Source organism: Mesoplodon mirus, assembly GCF_964341445.2.
Source record: "Mesoplodon mirus genome assembly, chromosome: 9".
In the NCBI taxonomy this organism is placed as follows: Eukaryota; Metazoa; Chordata; class Mammalia; order Artiodactyla; family Ziphiidae; genus Mesoplodon; species Mesoplodon mirus.
This window is the reverse complement of record NC_138985.1, coordinates 56,636,337-56,653,315: the sequence shown is the minus strand read 5'-3', so window position 1 is coordinate 56,653,315 and position 16,979 is coordinate 56,636,337. Positions and strand designations below refer to the sequence as shown.

At 40.5% G+C, this 16,979-nt stretch overlaps 1 protein-coding gene across 1 annotated transcript in view; it reads left to right on the top strand.

The window, feature by feature from the left end:
• The window catches only part of ASB4 (ankyrin repeat and SOCS box containing 4), a 66,431-nt gene extending 55,007 nt beyond the window's left edge, over positions 1-11,424 (top strand). The window contains exons 4-5 of the mRNA XM_082632178.1: positions 8,664-8,777; positions 9,703-11,424. Of these exons, the coding sequence (XP_082488304.1) occupies positions 8,664-8,777; positions 9,703-9,891 (303 nt within the window). The 3' untranslated portion in view covers positions 9,892-11,424. The remainder of the gene's footprint in view (positions 1-8,663; positions 8,778-9,702) is intronic.
• The last annotated feature ends 5,555 nt before the right edge of the window (positions 11,425-16,979 follow it).

Below are 16,979 nucleotides of genomic sequence, written 5' to 3'. Positions count from 1 at the left end.
GGAAGGGTCTTAAGGTCTCTCCAGTTGCCACCACTACCTTTTGTCCAATTGTTCTTCTAGGAAGGGAGAATAGAGACCCCAGAGACGCACAGAGGAAGGTCATTGAGCCTTTTCTGTTTCCCAGGTTTACAAAGAAGAAGCAGAAGCTTCTGCCTTCTGGGTCCACCAGTCCTTCCTCATTTGATGGTCAAGGTTCCTGGGAGTCATCATAGAGTGATTATTTAGAGTTTGCTCTCTCTTAAGGGATCTCTTTTTGTTGTTGCCTGGTGAAATAATTACTGAGGCCTGAAAGAAGGCGTGATCAGCTGTCTTCATTCTGGAAGCTAGGCGTGTCAGTTAAGAGAGCTGGGAGTGTCAGGCTAAAAGGAGCCTTTCCTGCTGTGAGAACCATCTTCTGTCAGCAGAAAATTTGCTAGTCAGTGTCAGAAAAACCTAATGTGGCAGTGGGAGCTTTGGACTTTGTGCATCTAAAGACTGAAGGTTAAGAACTACTCAATTTTTTTTATCCTAATGAAAGGTCATCTCCAGGTGATATATGGGAGTGTGCCAGGTGCAAATTGAAGCACCAAATGTGTGAAGTTGGGCTCCTGAACTATGAATGAATTATATTCCTGTATACATAACTTAGTTTGAACTGTTTCTGAATAGGGGCTGGGAATAGGGTTGCCAAACAAAATACAGGATGCTCTATTAAATTTGAAATTCATCACTAATAAGTAATTTTTAGTATAAATATGTCCCATGCAATATTGGGGCCATATTTATACTAAAAAGTATTTGTTGTCTGTCTGAAATTCGAATTTACCTGGTAACCTACATTATTATTATTTGCTAAACCTGGAAACCCTAGTTGAGAGGTGAGTAATGTGTTACAGGAGGAGAGTAACTTTTAGCCACATCTCCTCTGTGTACCAGGCTTTGGCAGGAAGGGGGAGGTAAGGAATACCTTGGGACAGATTACCTGTATTGGGTAGGTGGGCAATGTGTCTTTAAACATAACCAGTGTGGTTTCCGTGGAGAGTGAGTGTAGCCTGGGAATTAATGCAGAGCACAGGTCAGTTTTCTGAGTGGACACTTAAACCATGTGCAGAGCCTCATTACAAGCTTCTGACTTCCCCACGCTCTCTGTTTTCAAAACTCCAGTGCAAGTATATTCTTGATTCAGGCCTTGGATTAATGTCAGCTGTCATCTCTGTCCTGGTAACTCTTAAATTTAAGTCTTCATTTTGGATTACTCATCTGATTACCAGCATACTTTTCAACATGGCTCATCCTTCTAGAAAGAATGTATCTGGAGGTCTTTAGAGAAGGATGTGTATAGAGGTCTGATGGATGCTATTTTCATATTATTAGCAACATCTTTGCATTAAAAAGGGAATTATTTCAAACTTTCAACAAAATCCAGCCTATAATTACTATAATGATTATAGTAAAGAGTTTTTTTTTAACATCTTAATTGGAGTATAATTGCTTTACAATGGTGTGTTAGTTTCTGCTTTATAACAAAGTGAATCAGTTTTACATATACATATGTTCCCATATCTCTTCCCTCTTGTGTCTCCCTCCCTCCCACCCTCCCTATCCCACCCCTCTAGGTGGTCACAAACCACCGAGCTGATCTCCCTGTGCTATGCGGCTGCTTCCCACTATCTATCTACCTTACATTTGGTAGTGTATATATGTCCATGCCTCTCTTTCGCTTTGTCACAGCTTACCCTTCCCCCTCCCCATATCCTCAAGTCTATTCTCAAGTAGGTCTGTGTCTTTATTCCTGTCTTACCCCTAGGTTCTTCATGACCTTTTTTTCCCTTAGATTCCATATATATGTGTTAGCATACAGTATTTGTTTTTCTCTTTCTGACTTACTTCACTCTGTATGACAGACTCTAGGTCCATCCACCTCACTACAAATAACTCAATTTTGTTTCTTTTTATGGCTGAGTAATATTCCATTGTATATATGTACCACATCTTCTTTATCCATTCATCTGTCGATGGACAGTTAGGTTGCTTTCATGTCCTGGCTATTGTAAATAGAGCTGCAATGAACATTTTGGTACATGACTCTTTTTGAATTATGGTTTTCTCAGGGTATATGCCCAGTAGTGGGATTGCTGGGTCCTATGGTAGTTCTATCTGTAGTTTTTTAAGGAACTTCCATACTGTTCTCCATAGTAGCTGTATCAATTTACATTCCCACCAACAGTGCAAGAGTGTTCCCTTTTCTCCACACCCTCTCCAGCATTTATTGTTTCTAGATTTTTTGATGATGGCCATTCTGACCAGTGTGAGATGATATCTCATTGTAGTTTTGATTTGCATTTCTCTAATGATTAATGATGTTGAGCATTCTTTCATGTGTTTGTTGGCAATCTGTATATCTTCGTAAAGAGTGTTTCTTGTTCTAAATATCTGTACAATAGGATCTGTGTCTTTAAACCATTCATTTCACTGGTCCTTACTTAAGGATTAAAATAAGATCATCAGAATATATTTGAAAGAGCACTAAACTCAGATGAAGACCTAAAACCATGCTTTCTCTTACTGTGTGCCTCTCTGGGTTTCAATTTCCTCATCTCCAAGTTAGGGGGATTAGATAATTCCTAGGGTCCTTTGCAACCCTAACAGTCTATGATGCTGTTATGGTAGTTTATAAACTAGTGTTCAGAGCAATTAGTCAGCCTCAGGCTTTGTCTGTCTCTTTTGCATAGAGCTACATATCTGCCATCCTCATCCCAACTGCAGAGAAAAGAGCAGCCCCATTTGCCTCAATTTCCCAAGACCAAGGTCCTGGAAAAATTACCTGCCCACCTTGACAATCTTGTACCCATGGAGAAATCCTTCTCGTTATGCTTTCCATATACTCAGAAATGCTGACTCTTCAGAGGTCCCACAACAATGGATGTCTAACTCTAGCCCACCTGCTTATCCCCTTAGGGATTACTCTCTATTTAAGTAGACCTGGCTGAAAAAGCCTTTGTCAGCAGGTCAGCTTTGTGCACTGTACCCAGACTATGTGTGTGAATGGATCGTCTCTTTAAACAAGTATTTATGTTGTGCCCATTTGGACCTAGCCACTGGGCAGGATGGTTCTGATACCTTCACTGGTTTGGAGCTTCAATATACACATTTAGTCTGCAATGGCTTATGACTGCACTTTTTAAATTCGGGGACAATTAAAAGGAGCTGTGTGCTAGAATTTGGCTCACAGTAGCTCACGAGAGCTGATTGTTAAATTATCAGGAATTTTGTGAGCTGATTGTTAAATGCAACAATTTTTAAAAATTAAGTCAAATAGGGCTTCCCTGGTGGCGCAGTGGTTGAGAGTCCACCTGCCAATGCAGGGGACACGGGTTCGTGCCCCGGTCCAGGAAGATCCCACATGCCGTGGAGCTGCTGGACCCGTGAGCCATGGCCGCTGAGCCTGCGTGTCCGGAGCCTGTGCTCCGCAACTGGAGAGGCCACAACAGTGAGAGGCCCGCATACCAGAAAAAAAAAAAAAAGTTAACAAATATTCAAAACACACTACCTCCCAATTATTTTACTCTACATATCTATGCTCCTGATATTATTTGCATATATTGGATCTATATGGTGGAAACACTATATAATGATGTTACTATACGTCTCTTCCCCACCATACGTTCAGGGACCTCAAATAGGCCATGATGCAAGTGTTTACACCACAGAAATCAGCAAATGCTACCAATCAGACCTTAACTTATTGCTTTGTTGATGTCTAGACTTCAGAAATTGATGGAGAGAATGTTACTAATGTAGATTAAACTTAAATATTTGTAGTGTGTGGTGTCTGTAGCTCTTACATTGTGAATAGTGCAAAAAATTGAGAAATATGCTTCCAATATTCAAAAAACTATTAAGCGCTTCCACATAGAAGTCACTTACGTCATTGATGAGTGAGTGAATTTCCAATATATGTCTTCATTGTTTCACATTTGTGAAACAGTTACTCCTTAATGTAATAAAAATGTCAACCAACGTAAACATAGGAACTACATGCACGCTTCAGTTGCAGACACAGGTTGGCTATGAATACAACTCATATCTATACAAAATTGATATAAAAATCAGTGATAGCATTCTTAGAGTACTAACTGGCTATACAGAATAGGAAATAAATTATATTGGGTATTTTATTATTTGTAAATTGTGGGCCTCACATTCTTTATATTAGCAAAACTTATAATAAACTTATAAACATATATATATACAGTCTTTTTTTTTTTTTTTTTTTTTTTTTAAGAAATGCCTGTTGTTGAACATTTTCTAGTACACCATTGACTCAAACCTCTATTCGGTAGAGCCCCTTCTGTTTGCTCTATTTGTTGGGGCTGACACAGTCCTCAGGTGAGGCCATGCCTCCTGAGGTGAGGCCATGCCTCCTGAGGCCAGGCCATATGATCATCTCAATAGATGCAGGAAAAGCCTTTGATAAAATTGAACATCCATTTATGGTAAAAATTCTCCAGAAAGAGGGCATAGTGGGAACATACCACAACGTAATAAAGGCCATATATGGCAAACCCACAGCTAACATCATACTCAACAGTGAAAAGCTGAAAGCATTTCCTATAAGATCAGGAACAAGAGAAGGATGCCCACTCTCACCATTTTTTTTAAAAAATTATTTATTTATTTATTTTTGGCTGTGTTGGGTCTTCATTGCTGTGAGCAGGCTTTCTCTAGCTGTGGCGAGCGGGGGCTACTCTGTTGCGGTGCGCGGGCTTCTCATTGTGGTGGCTTCTCTTGTTGTGGAGCATGGGCTCTAGGCACACAGGCTTCAGTAGTTGTGGCTGGTGGGCTCTAGAGCACAGGCTCAGTAGTTGTAGCGCATGGGCTTAGTTGCTCCATGGCATGTGGGATCTTCCTGGACCAGGGCTCGAACCTGTGTCCCCTGCATTGGCAGGTGGTTTCTTAACCACTGCGCCACCAGGGAAGCCCCTCACCATTTTTATTCAACATATTTTTGACTTTTGGAGTCACACAGTCCTGAGTTTGAATCCTATCTCTGTCATTTACTAGCTAAATACCCTTGTTTAAATTCTCTCACCCTTTGATTTTAAATCTGTAAAGTGGAGATAATTATAGGAATAACCTCATAGGTTGTCTGAAGATTTAGCAAGCTAAACATGCAAAGATTTAACATAGGCCCTGGCACATGATAAGTCCTCAAAAAATGGTAGCTGTAATTTTTTTCCTTCATCCTCTCTCCTGCCTATTAGGATGCATCAAGCTTCAGACCATGGTTCTCTACCTTTTCTGTTTATATCCATTTAGAGTATGATTGACCCTAACCAGCACATTCCTTGATGATGCACAAATCTCTGTCTCCATCTTGACCTTCTCATTAGAGCATCCATCATGCACATTTTTTTTTTTCCTGTATGCGGGCCTCTCACTGTGGTGGCCTCTCCTTGTTGTGCAGCATAGGCTCCGGACGCACAGGCTCAGCGGCCATGGCTCACGGGCCCAGCCGCTGTGCGCCATGTGGGATCTTCCCGGACCAGGGCACAAACCCGTGTCCCCTGAATCGGCAGGTGGACTCTCAATCACTGCGCCACCAGGGAAGCCCCGATCATGCACATTTTTAACTGACATTAGGACATAACATAGGAAATATCCTCCTGCTCATTTTCTGACCATCCTCAAATTAGTATGCCTTTCCTATTTCCTCATTTCCATCGGTGGTACCCCTGTTTGTACTTGATCTTAGGCTTCAAAGTTGCAGTCTTTACTCCCTATATCTGATTAGTCATTAAACCCTACTTATTTCTTGCAGCTTCAGTTCTCGTGACTAATGGTGAAGCTAGCTGAGAAGCTGTTTGGTGCACTCCCATTCAGCCTCCTCAGGGCTCTCTGCCCTTGATATCCTTTGTTTTTCCCTTTGTGCTTTTGCTCATGGTGCTCAAGGGACACTGATGATCTTTAAGTTAGCCTCTTATTATTTACTGAATTATATTGCTCTTGAACTCTGAAATACCTATGTCTTTTTTCTTCAACTAGGTTGAAGTTCTACAACTTCAACTAGGTTGTAAATTCCTTGAAGACGAAAGCAGGGCATAAACTCAGAATTACTGTCACAGTGCTAAACACAGTGCTCAATAAAGGTTTCCCAATGGAATAACTTGATTGAATATAACCCTTTCTTATTAAGAATACATAGTAGCTTTCTATTGCCTAATCCCAGGCTCTTCAGACTGGCCTTCCAGGTGTACTGTCAGCTGACTCCATCTTACCTGCTCTTAACTTTAGTTCTTTCCTGACATGGGCCCTTCATTCAGGTGACCTTGGTACACACACACACATACACACAACTGGGTATTAAAATACTCATCCTTCTGTCTCAGTTTTGCCTGAAGTCCCAAGACATTGGGTACTTACCACCTCACATTGAAAAATGCAATGCTAGACCACCTAAGAAGGACTTGTAAAGGAGGTGGGGAAAAACAGTTTTCTGACTTTTTGCCCGATAGCAATAGGTGGAGTTTGGAGGTTGAGAAGGACCAGGAAATTAGGAAGAAAATTTCTTGGGAGAAAGTTGTGTAAGTGTGGAGGCATGCCTCCTTTCTAGTGGTAGGCATACTGGTTTATTATAATGGATAAAACTCAGGAATAGACAATTAAAAGAGATGCATAGGGCAAGGCATGGGGAGGGTGCACAGAGCTTCCATGCCCTTTCGGAGCATGTCACCCTCCTAGTACTTTGATGAGCTCACCCACCTAGAAGCTGCCCAAACCCCATCTTTTTTTTTTTTTTCTTGATTTTTTGCGGTACGCGGGCCTCTCACTGCTGTGGCCTCTCCCGTCACGGAGCACAGGCTCTGGACGCGCAGGCTCAGCAGCCATGGCTCACGGGCCCAGCCGCTCCGCGGCACGCGGGATCCTCCCGGACCGGGGCACGAACCCGCGTCCCCTGCATCGGCAGGCGGACTCTCAACCACTGCGCCACCAGGGAAGCCCCAAACCCCATCTTTTAGGGACTTCTATTATGTAGATATGACTAATGAAATCATTGGCCATTGGTGTTTGAACTCAAACTCCAACCCTGGATGTTGGAGTTTGAGTTCAGTCAAACTTTCCCTGGAGGTAGGAGGCAAGGTGTGTAAAAGCTCCAGTCCTCTAATGAAGGATTGGTCTTTCCAGTAACCAGTCCACCTATTGAAGCTCTCTAGGAGCCCCATTAAGACTCACTTCATTAGCATTAGAAATGGTGGAAAGGAGCTCTTTGTCAAGAACAGAGGCAAAGACCAAACATGTATTTCTTATTATACCACACCCACAAATACCTCCTTTTCAACTGCAGCTTGAAACAAGCCTAGGCTATGGGAGAGGAGAAACTTTTAAATAAAATTATTCAACTAAAATGGACGTTTTTATTACTGACCTGACATTTTTCTCCTATCTAGAGTGACCGGAGTACCTTTTATTATTAAAAATTAAGTGGAAACAGGTGTGAGTCCTGCCTGAGGTATCATGCCAGGAGTGGAGAAGGGTTCCAGGCAGTGGGTTTATGTGAGCAGGAGAAAGCGATAATGAAGCTGTGTTTTTGTTTTACCCTTTGAAGTACCTCTCTTTCAACACAACTGTTACACACACACACGCACGCACCTTTCTACCATTTAGGATCTACAGTTGAACTCATCTCCTCCAAGAAATCATTCCTGGTTAGTGCAACTCTCTCAGCTCTCCCTCTTGGAATTTCTATAATTCCTCTTTTTCAAACCCTATAATCTAACACTTATGTATGTGAACCAACCATACATCTTCATTGATCTTCTCTTGTTTCATTTACGTGTTTTTGCTTCTCATTCTTAGAGTAAGCCTCTCACCAGAAACCAGTGTGTTTTACTTTGGGGTATGTCTCATATATTCCTCCATTGTCACTTAATAAAGGCTGCATGATTGATTAATCAGATATGTCCAGATTTCATGGTAACATCAAAGGTTGGCTAAATATCCAGTTTAGTCTAAAACCTAAAGCTAAATCCTTCTGCCTCCTGATGGAAATGCTGGCCACCTCGACTCGGCTTTCCAGTTTTTTTTTGGTTGGTCAATGAACTGTTGAACGGAGTGTGCTAATGAAGTAACTAATCTTCATGTGAACTTTTATTGCTCATGAAGGTTAAAATACCAGTGAGGGTGATTTGGTACGTGACATTAGTCCTCTTCAGGCACTGCACTGGGAAGACAGCTTTGGTTAACGTTCATGTTACTCTATAGTTTGTTTTACCTCACAGTCACCAGTAGGCTTGAATTCTTGGATTACTAACATTCAGCTTTTTGCTAATAAAATTTTCTATAGAACTAGGAGAATTTCCCAGACAGCTGGAAGTGTATTTTGAGACCAGCCTCTCTCAAAATTGCTTTTATGAGCAGGGGATGCATTTCATCAGGCCCCCACCCTCTTTGTTAGCACCTCTTTTTCACTTGCTCCTGGATGGTGAAGGAAATTAGTCTTATGTTATTAATCCTCCCATGGGGGCTGACAGTGTGTTTGAATACTTAAAGGCATGAGACTTCTCAAAAGCATTTCAGGGCTCCAAAGAGGCTTATCGGTCCATGAAGTCTTGATGTCTCTGTGCGTGGAAAAGATGAATCACATATGTGCATTGAACAAATGAAACTCTATGGTGTCTCTGCAGGTGATACAGGCTTGCCATTCTTGTCCCAGAGCAATCGAAGTTGTCATCAATGCCTATGAACATATCAGGTGGAACGTCAAGTGGAAAAGAGCTATCCCTGATGATGACTTGGAGGTAAAGCATCAATTCACTTCCTGTGGGTTTTGCTCTAAAGTGCTACCATACTGCAATGGAAGTGCAGGAAATTCTAATTCAAAAAATGGGTTTTGAGAATGCTTTTAAGAATTTGAGGATGCTACTCAAATACAACAAGACAAAGGGTTATAAAATGCAGGTGTGAGAATAAATAAATAAATAAATAAGTAGGTAGTGCTTAGGAGCATCTTGGGAGTTTCTCCATCTAAGGGCAAGTTGAACAGTTATATAAAGGTGACAGTTTTACCTTCTTCCCATCAATTTAGATGAATTTAATAATAAGAATATTTGGGATTGTTCATATAGCATTTTTATCAGAAGATTAAATTGTTTTGTGTAGATTATGTCACTCACTTTAAAAAATTGCTTTATTATTATTTATAGAGATTAATTAATATTAATAATTACATAGATTAATTAATTATATAGATTATTTCATTCACTTTTAAATAACCTGAAGTCTGTAATAGGCAGGTAACAGAGTATTAACAACTTTGTGATGAGTCATGCAGAAGGCCATTGGCAAAGCTGAGTCCTCATGCTGCATATGGACTTTGCTGCCTCTGTGAACCAGCCCTTCCACCTAGCCTCATGTTCTTGGTTTTAGCTGTCACAGGCTGTCCCCAGCACGGGAGAGATGTTGGGTACAGAGTACAAAGCTCGCTGGGCCTAGAGGCTAATGGCTTAGGTGCAACCTTATTCTGCTACTTATTAGCTATCTTAGCTTTAAAAAGTCACTTAACCTTCCTTAGCTTCATTATTCATGTTTAATTTTGCCTCCCCATCACAGACCGTGGAAAGCTGCCATATGTATAAAGTAGGGACTAAACACATCACTATTGATTTCTGCTGATGTAAACTCTGAGGCTTTTCTGACTTTAACATGTCTTGCCTTCCTTTTCAGAGATACTGGGATTTTTACCACTCTCTCTTCACTGTGTGCAGTAACTCTCCAAGGACTCTCATGCATTTAACAAGATGTGCCATTCGAAGAACGTTACACAGCAGATGTCACAGAGTAATTCCTTTGCTTTCCCTACCATTGTCATTGAAAAAGTACTTGCTTTTAGAGCCAGAGGGAATCATTTATTAAGCCTTATGAGACAGAAGATCCCAATCCTAGATGTTTAAGTGGACTCGCTGAGTAGACACAGTTTGCATAAATAAAATGGTACTTGGGTTGATTATAACACTTCAGGGATTTAAAAACACTTTACAAACACTATGTCATTAATCCTAGAGTATCACGGTGAGGGGAAATAAACAAGAGGTAAAGTTAAGGTAGTCTCAAAAACAAGAGCATATCCAGAAGATCCTGACATAACAATAATAATTAATATGTATAGTGCTCTTACTTGGTGCCTGCTATAATTTTGTAAGATTTTTCATATGTTATCTCATTTGAAATGGGACCCAGGTTTTCTTACAACCAATTTCATTCTCTCCCTTATCAGTAATAAGTTTACATTACTGTTCAGTTGGCAAAATGCTAGGCTTTAGGATGGGCCTCTTAATCTTGGTGTCCTCCACCCACTCCCACTTAGCAGAAATTACTGTGGCTAGTTTTGCAAACTCCTTTCCATATACTAAGCTCCTCAACTTACTTTTAGTGAAGAAAGCACAAGCATACTCAAAACAAAGAAATCTTTGAGTCAAATTAGAAATGAAAAACAAAGATCAGTCCACTTGAAAGTCAAAATGGACATTTTAACACTCTCATTGAACCAAAGACTGGAGATGTAAAGATGAGTCCGAAGCGAGGACTCCTGCCCTCCAGGATCTCACCACTTAGCAGAGGATCCGGACATATAAGCAGGGAACTGCAGTGTCAGATGTCAGGGGCAAGAGTAGAGGTGCAGATTCGTTCTTAGTGCTTGCCTTTCAAAGTCATGTTTCTGACGCGAAGTGTGGTTTTCTTTGAAGCATGATGATAAAGAGTGAAGGGATTGTGTGTAGTAGAGAGATCTCCGGCTGCTGTGAGTGTAAATGTAAATGGATGCATTTTAAGTTTCCAGGCACATGTACTTATTTTTATTTCAGAATGATTTTGTGTGTAGTGCTTTCCCAGACTCCCTGGGGAAAATATTGCACACTCAGTGGCTCCCATGTGTGTGTGACAAGGAAGTTGAGGAAAATGTGTGCAAGGAAACGTGCGAAGGGAAAGACTTAGGTTGATGACTTTGGTCTTTTTATGTGACAGACTGACATTTCAGAGCATTTTAGCTAGAAGATAAGGGGCACTTTGCTGGCGATGGCCAGCTGCAGAAAGCACATGGAAAGACTTTTTGAAAATGGTAAAAGTTTGAGAAACTTGGAAAGACTAGTGTGTTAATCAGGTTTGTTAGCAGTTTGCAGAAAGAGAACCGTAGATGATTAACCTCTGGACCTCATGGTTTATGAGGCCAACTTCGCTTCACTTTTTGTTCTTGCTAATCACTTTTAGATGAGCTCATTGGCTCTTAGCATTGCCTTTTAGAGGCTGCAGCAGACGTCATTAGGCACAAACACATCTATCTGACAGTTATGAGCAGGGCTTTGTTGTTGTTATTGTTGTTGTTGTTTTTGTGGTGTGTGTGTGGTTCTCCATCTTGTTTAACCTTAGATGCTTGAGCTTGGAGTAGAGATGATGTCAAATATTCCACTAGCCTGACACCTAGACTCTGCTTCCCATGCTGGGATTTGCATATTCCTGGTGCCGTGTAGGAAAAACCATAAGTGGATACAATAATCTTTCTGAAGTATCAGTTCTACTCAGATATTTTGGGAGAAATATTTTATACTAAAATAAGATCTGTATTATGGAATAGAATACTGTATTTGTATGAACTATTCATATAAAATATGATCCTTCAAAAAACAGTTTGCTTGCAGCAAGCGGTGTTAGAACACATTCTAGAATGCCAGTCAGAGGTGCTGGGAGAGGATGTTCCTTGCATGGGGAAGTAACATATCTCAGTTGGCCTGCTGTGCTTAAACATTCTGTGTTAATCTAGCATATGATACAGGACTACTTGCTTTGAATGGTTTATTTGTGGATTTAAAGTTATTTCTTCTCATCTTTGAACTTTCATTTAGAGGACTTAAATAAAGCTCTTCTCTTTCCTTTCATCTTTGTGAGTTATTTGCCGATAAGACTTTTTCCTAGCTGACTTTTCAGCAGTTAGACTGAAGAACTCTTCATGATTCATTGCTTTATTCAACATTGGGAAAGAAAAAGAGAATGAGGAAATGTGCCTGTAAATAAGTAATACTTTCAAAAGAAAGTAAAGGGTAAACACAAATAAAACACAGGCTATTGCTATAGGAACAAGAGTATTTTAATAATAATAAATTGTACTGAATCCTACTCTTCCATCTGTCACCACCTCTGTCCTCCTGGGTTTCTAATTTCTTTTCATTCTCACCATTCAAGCAACCATGGGCAGGAGAAACAGAGGAAATTATATCCTCATGATACCATTGTTACTTTTTGTAAATAGTCACTTAATGACTGTAGATTACATGGGAAGAAGGATCTTTGATATGAGGGAAAGACCATCCATCCAGTTTTCTCCCTTCTCAGGAGGTAGACACACTTGAGTTCTATTTTTTAATCACCTAGTGTTACATTGTCACTTTGTCCTTCCATCCTGAACCCAGCGGCCTCTAATAAAAAACACAGCAGTAAAAAGCTGATTGTAAGGATGAGAAAAGTAACAAACTATTTGCAGTGGCTTATCAATGTTGGAAAAAACAGCTGAGCTTTATATTTTTGTTACTCATCTGATTGTTTATGAAGAACTCTTGAAGTTTCAAACGGCACACTTTCAAAACTTTTGTGAAAAATCCAATTACTGACTTATTTTCTTTGAAATACAGACACCATAGCTAGTATATGGAAGGAATTCATTGTCACTTCCTCTGGAGTATAAACAGATTCATTACAGTTAGATGTTAAGAATTTTGGCTCTGGTGCCTGTCTATCCGGGTTTATATCCTGACTCTCATCCTTATTTGACCCATTATCTAGAGAAAATGACATGCTTGCTCCATGCCTCAATTTCCTCATTTTGGGAATGATAATGGTACCTACTTCATAAAACTTTTATACGATTGTTTTGAGGTGCAGGGGAGGAAGAAGTTTTACTTGACTCTTTTAGGGTCCTTGGCTGGGTCAAAGACAGATTAACAGGAGGAAAGCATACAAATCTACTTAATATAAGTTTCACATGACATGGGAGCCGTCATAAGGAAATGAAGACCCCGAAGAAACAGACTTGAGTATTTTTATGCTAGGTTTGATGATGAGTGGACAGTTGTGTAGCAATATGATAGGTTAAGGAGTATGAGGTCAGTGTGGTAAACTGGGGGAAACTGGGACCTATTCGTTAGGATTCTTCTTGGTGTTCCTTTGTCTTAGAAGATAAGGATGCACCTTTCCTCCAGATTTAGGTAGGGCACCTCCCACGGGAGGGTTTTATGATTTGTTTCAGGGAAGAAGGGGAGGGGATGGTCAGAGTGATCTTCCTGCTTCTGCTGTTTTCTTAAACTCCTTCAGCTTAAATTAGTCACTATGCCAAGGTGCTGTCTGTGGGAACAGTGTGTCTGGAACCCCATCAGAGGGTTAAATTGTTAGTACATTAAAGCACACAGAACAGAGCATGACATTCAGTAAGCGTTTTAATATTATTATTGTCTTTGTTATTGTCATAATCGTTATTATTTAGGGAGAGCTTTCTACCAGTGAGTAATATTTTCTTAGAGTGAAGCTACAGCTGAAGGTGATGTGTGGTGGATTTCTGTTCACTTTGGGAAATACTTTTTGAGCTTCTTCTATGTGCCAGGTACTTTGTTGGCTGCTGGGAATCAAAGGGAGAACAAGGTAAACCAGGTCCCTGACCTTCCTGGGCTTTTTTGAGGTGGAGGATGGAGATGGAAATAACATTGATGTGGAGGATTAGCAAAGAGGCAAATTGATTAATTTGTGGAACTTTGCCCTTCTGTAAGTGGGTTTATCAAGGATGCAATCACTCCTTTTACTATTTAATGAAGGCTGTGGAGTCACTTGAAAATGTATCCTGTGGATAAAGAGGGTTGATCAGCTGTTTCCATCTTCATGGAGGGAAGAGTAGGTGAAGGTTAACTTTGTAGCAGGAGGAGTATAGATTGGCAATGAGATTCCCAGTAGTGAGGGTTACCGCATATCAGAATGAATGAACAGGGGGGATTGGCGGATTTCATTTAATTATTCTTTCACTTTCAATAATTTATTCAGTACTAATATGTGTGTGGTTCTGTGCAAAATGTGGAAGGAAGAGGGGAGTGTTGGTACCAATTCATGGCAAGATTCACTTTCAGTAGCTCAAAGTTTTTGTTTGCTTGTTTGTTTTTTACTATGTAGTAAGAATAAAAGGTAACAGTGGAAAACACAGGAAGAACACTCTTTGACATAAATTACAGCAAGATCCTTTTTGACCCACCTCCTAGAGAAATGGAAATAAAAACAAAAATAAACAAATGGGACCTAATGAAACTTCAAAGCTTCTGCACAGCAAAGGAAACCATAAAAAAGACCAAAAGACAACCCTCAGAATGGGAGAAAATATTTGCAAACGAAGCAACTGACAAAGGATTAATCTCCAAAATTTACAAGCAGCTCATGCAGCTCAATATCAAAAACACAAACAACCCAACCCAAAAATGGGCAGAAGACCTAAATAGACATTTCTCCAAAGAAGATATGCAGATTGCCAACAAACACATGAAAGAATGCTCAACATCACTAATCGTTAGATAAATGCAAGTCAAAACTACAATGAGGTATCACCTCACACCATTCAGAATGACCATCATAAAAAATCTAGAAACAATAAATGCTGGAGAGGGTGTGGAGAAAAGGGAACGCTCTTGCACTGTTGGTGGGAATGTAAATTGATACAGCCACTATGGAGAACAGCATGGAGGTTCCTTAAAAAACTAAAAATAGAACTACCATATGACCCAGCAATCCCACTACTGGGCATATACCCTGAGAAAACCATAGTTCAAAAAGAGTCATGTACCACAATGTTCATTGCACATCTATTTACAATAGCCAGGACATGGAAGCAACCGAAGTGTCCATCAACAGAGGAATGGATAAAGAAGATGTGGCACATATATACAATGGAATATTAGTCAGCCATAAAAAGAAACAAAATTGAATTGTTTGTAGTGAGGTGGATGGACCTAGAGTCTGTCATGCAGAATGAAGAAAGTCAGAAAGAGAAAAACAAATACTGTATGCTAACATATATATGGAATCTAAAAAAAAATAAGGTTCTGATGAACCTAGGGGTAGACAGGAATAAAGACGCAGATGTAGAGAATGGACTTGAGGACACAGGGAGGAGGAAGGGTAAGCTGGGACGAAGTGAGAGAGTGGCATGGACATATATACACTATGAAATGTAAAATAGATAGCTAGTGGGAAGCAGCCGCATAGCAGAGAGAGATCAGCTCAGTGCTTTGTGACCACCTAGAGAGGTGGGATAGGGAGGGTGGGAGGGAGACATAAGAGGGAAGGGATATGGGGATATATGTATACGTATAGCTGATTCATTTTGTTATACAGCAGAAACTAACAACATTGTAAAGCAGTCATACTCCATTAAAGATGTTAAAAAAAAAAAAGGTATACAGTGAGTTTTTAAAATTAGATGCTATCTAACTGAGCTATTTTTCTGTCAGCCTGCCATAAAACGGTTGATTAGAAATGATTTTCAGGGCTTCCCTGGTGGCGCAGTGGTTGAGAGTCTGCCTGCCGATGCAGGGGACATGAGTTCATGCCCCGGTCCGGGAAGATCCCTCATGCCTCGGAGCGGCTGGGCCCGTGAGCCATGGCCGCTGAGCCTGCGCGTCCGGAGCCTGTGCTCCGCAATGGGAGACGCTGCGGCAGTGAGAGGCCCGCGTACCACAAAAAAATAAAAATAAAAAAAATAATTTTCAAAATTTATATTTCATTGATAAATTGCCTTCTTCCTGTGTTTGGTCACACTTGTCACTGATGAGAATCAATGCATGAAATGTGTAAAAACATCCTTCAAAAGGCAGTTGATTATTTTCTTTCTTTTCTTATTTTTTCCTTTTTCTTTCTTTTTTTTTAAATTTTAGTGACACTAAGTAGATTAGGTGTGCTGAAATTTCTTCTTTAGTAATTGGTTTTCTCAGATAGAGGTATGCCTCAATGATATTGTATAACAACTATGCAAATATATGCTAATCCAGCCAAGGAAATATAATAATGATGCTACCTCGTACTTTTTAAATTAAAGACACCAGTGGATTCGTTCTTAGTGCTTAATCAAGCACAGAAGAATTGACAAAACAGAACTATCATCGTGGGGCATTTAAGGTGATTTTGAAGTAGAAGTTAGGTACCAGGGGTCTTCCTAAGGTCCAGGAGCCCAGACATTGCCCAGAGTCACAAGGGAAGACATTTATTCACTGCCCCATATCAGATTTCAGGGAACCTGTTTAATTGAGAAGAGGTGGGAACCAATGGAGATTATAATCAATTTAATTCAGGAAGAAAGACAAAAACACATAGCTGCCTTTCAGAACACAAACTCTCTCTCTCTCCCCTGTTCAGGGTCCTGGCAGGATGACTTTCATGGGCTGCATGAGCCAAACTCCTTTCCCCTGGCTTCTTGGTGGGTTCAGTGGGAAAACCAGCCGTAGACTAAAGAGCAGGAGGAGACAGAGATGGGGACACTTCCAGGCTCCTTCCCTGCTGAGCCTTCTCTTGATGGTGGCTGAATTCCTTCCTCAAGGCCTCAGCTCCTGTTATGAGCCCTTCTCCTAAGCTACTGTTCTCCACTTTTTTCCTTCAGACCTAGGGTAGTCAAGGCTGCTTCTTGTTGCCTCTGTCCCAGGTGCTTCATCATTCCTTGCTATCTACATTTCTATAAATATTCCTTGGTGAAATTCTCTTCAATCACCCCTATTGAGTACGCAGTTTATTTCCTATAGGGATTTTGACAAATGCACAAACACATAAGACTGTGATAAGTCAGTGAGAGCTCAGTTGGTGGTCATAGTAAGTGCTGTCAGTGTTGAGGGAAGAGAGGGGTCACTGTGGACCAGTGGTCAGGCAGGTGGACTTGAGCTGTGAACTGAAGAAGGGTGGGGTTGGGTAATAATTTGAGTAAAAGTAGGACAGCG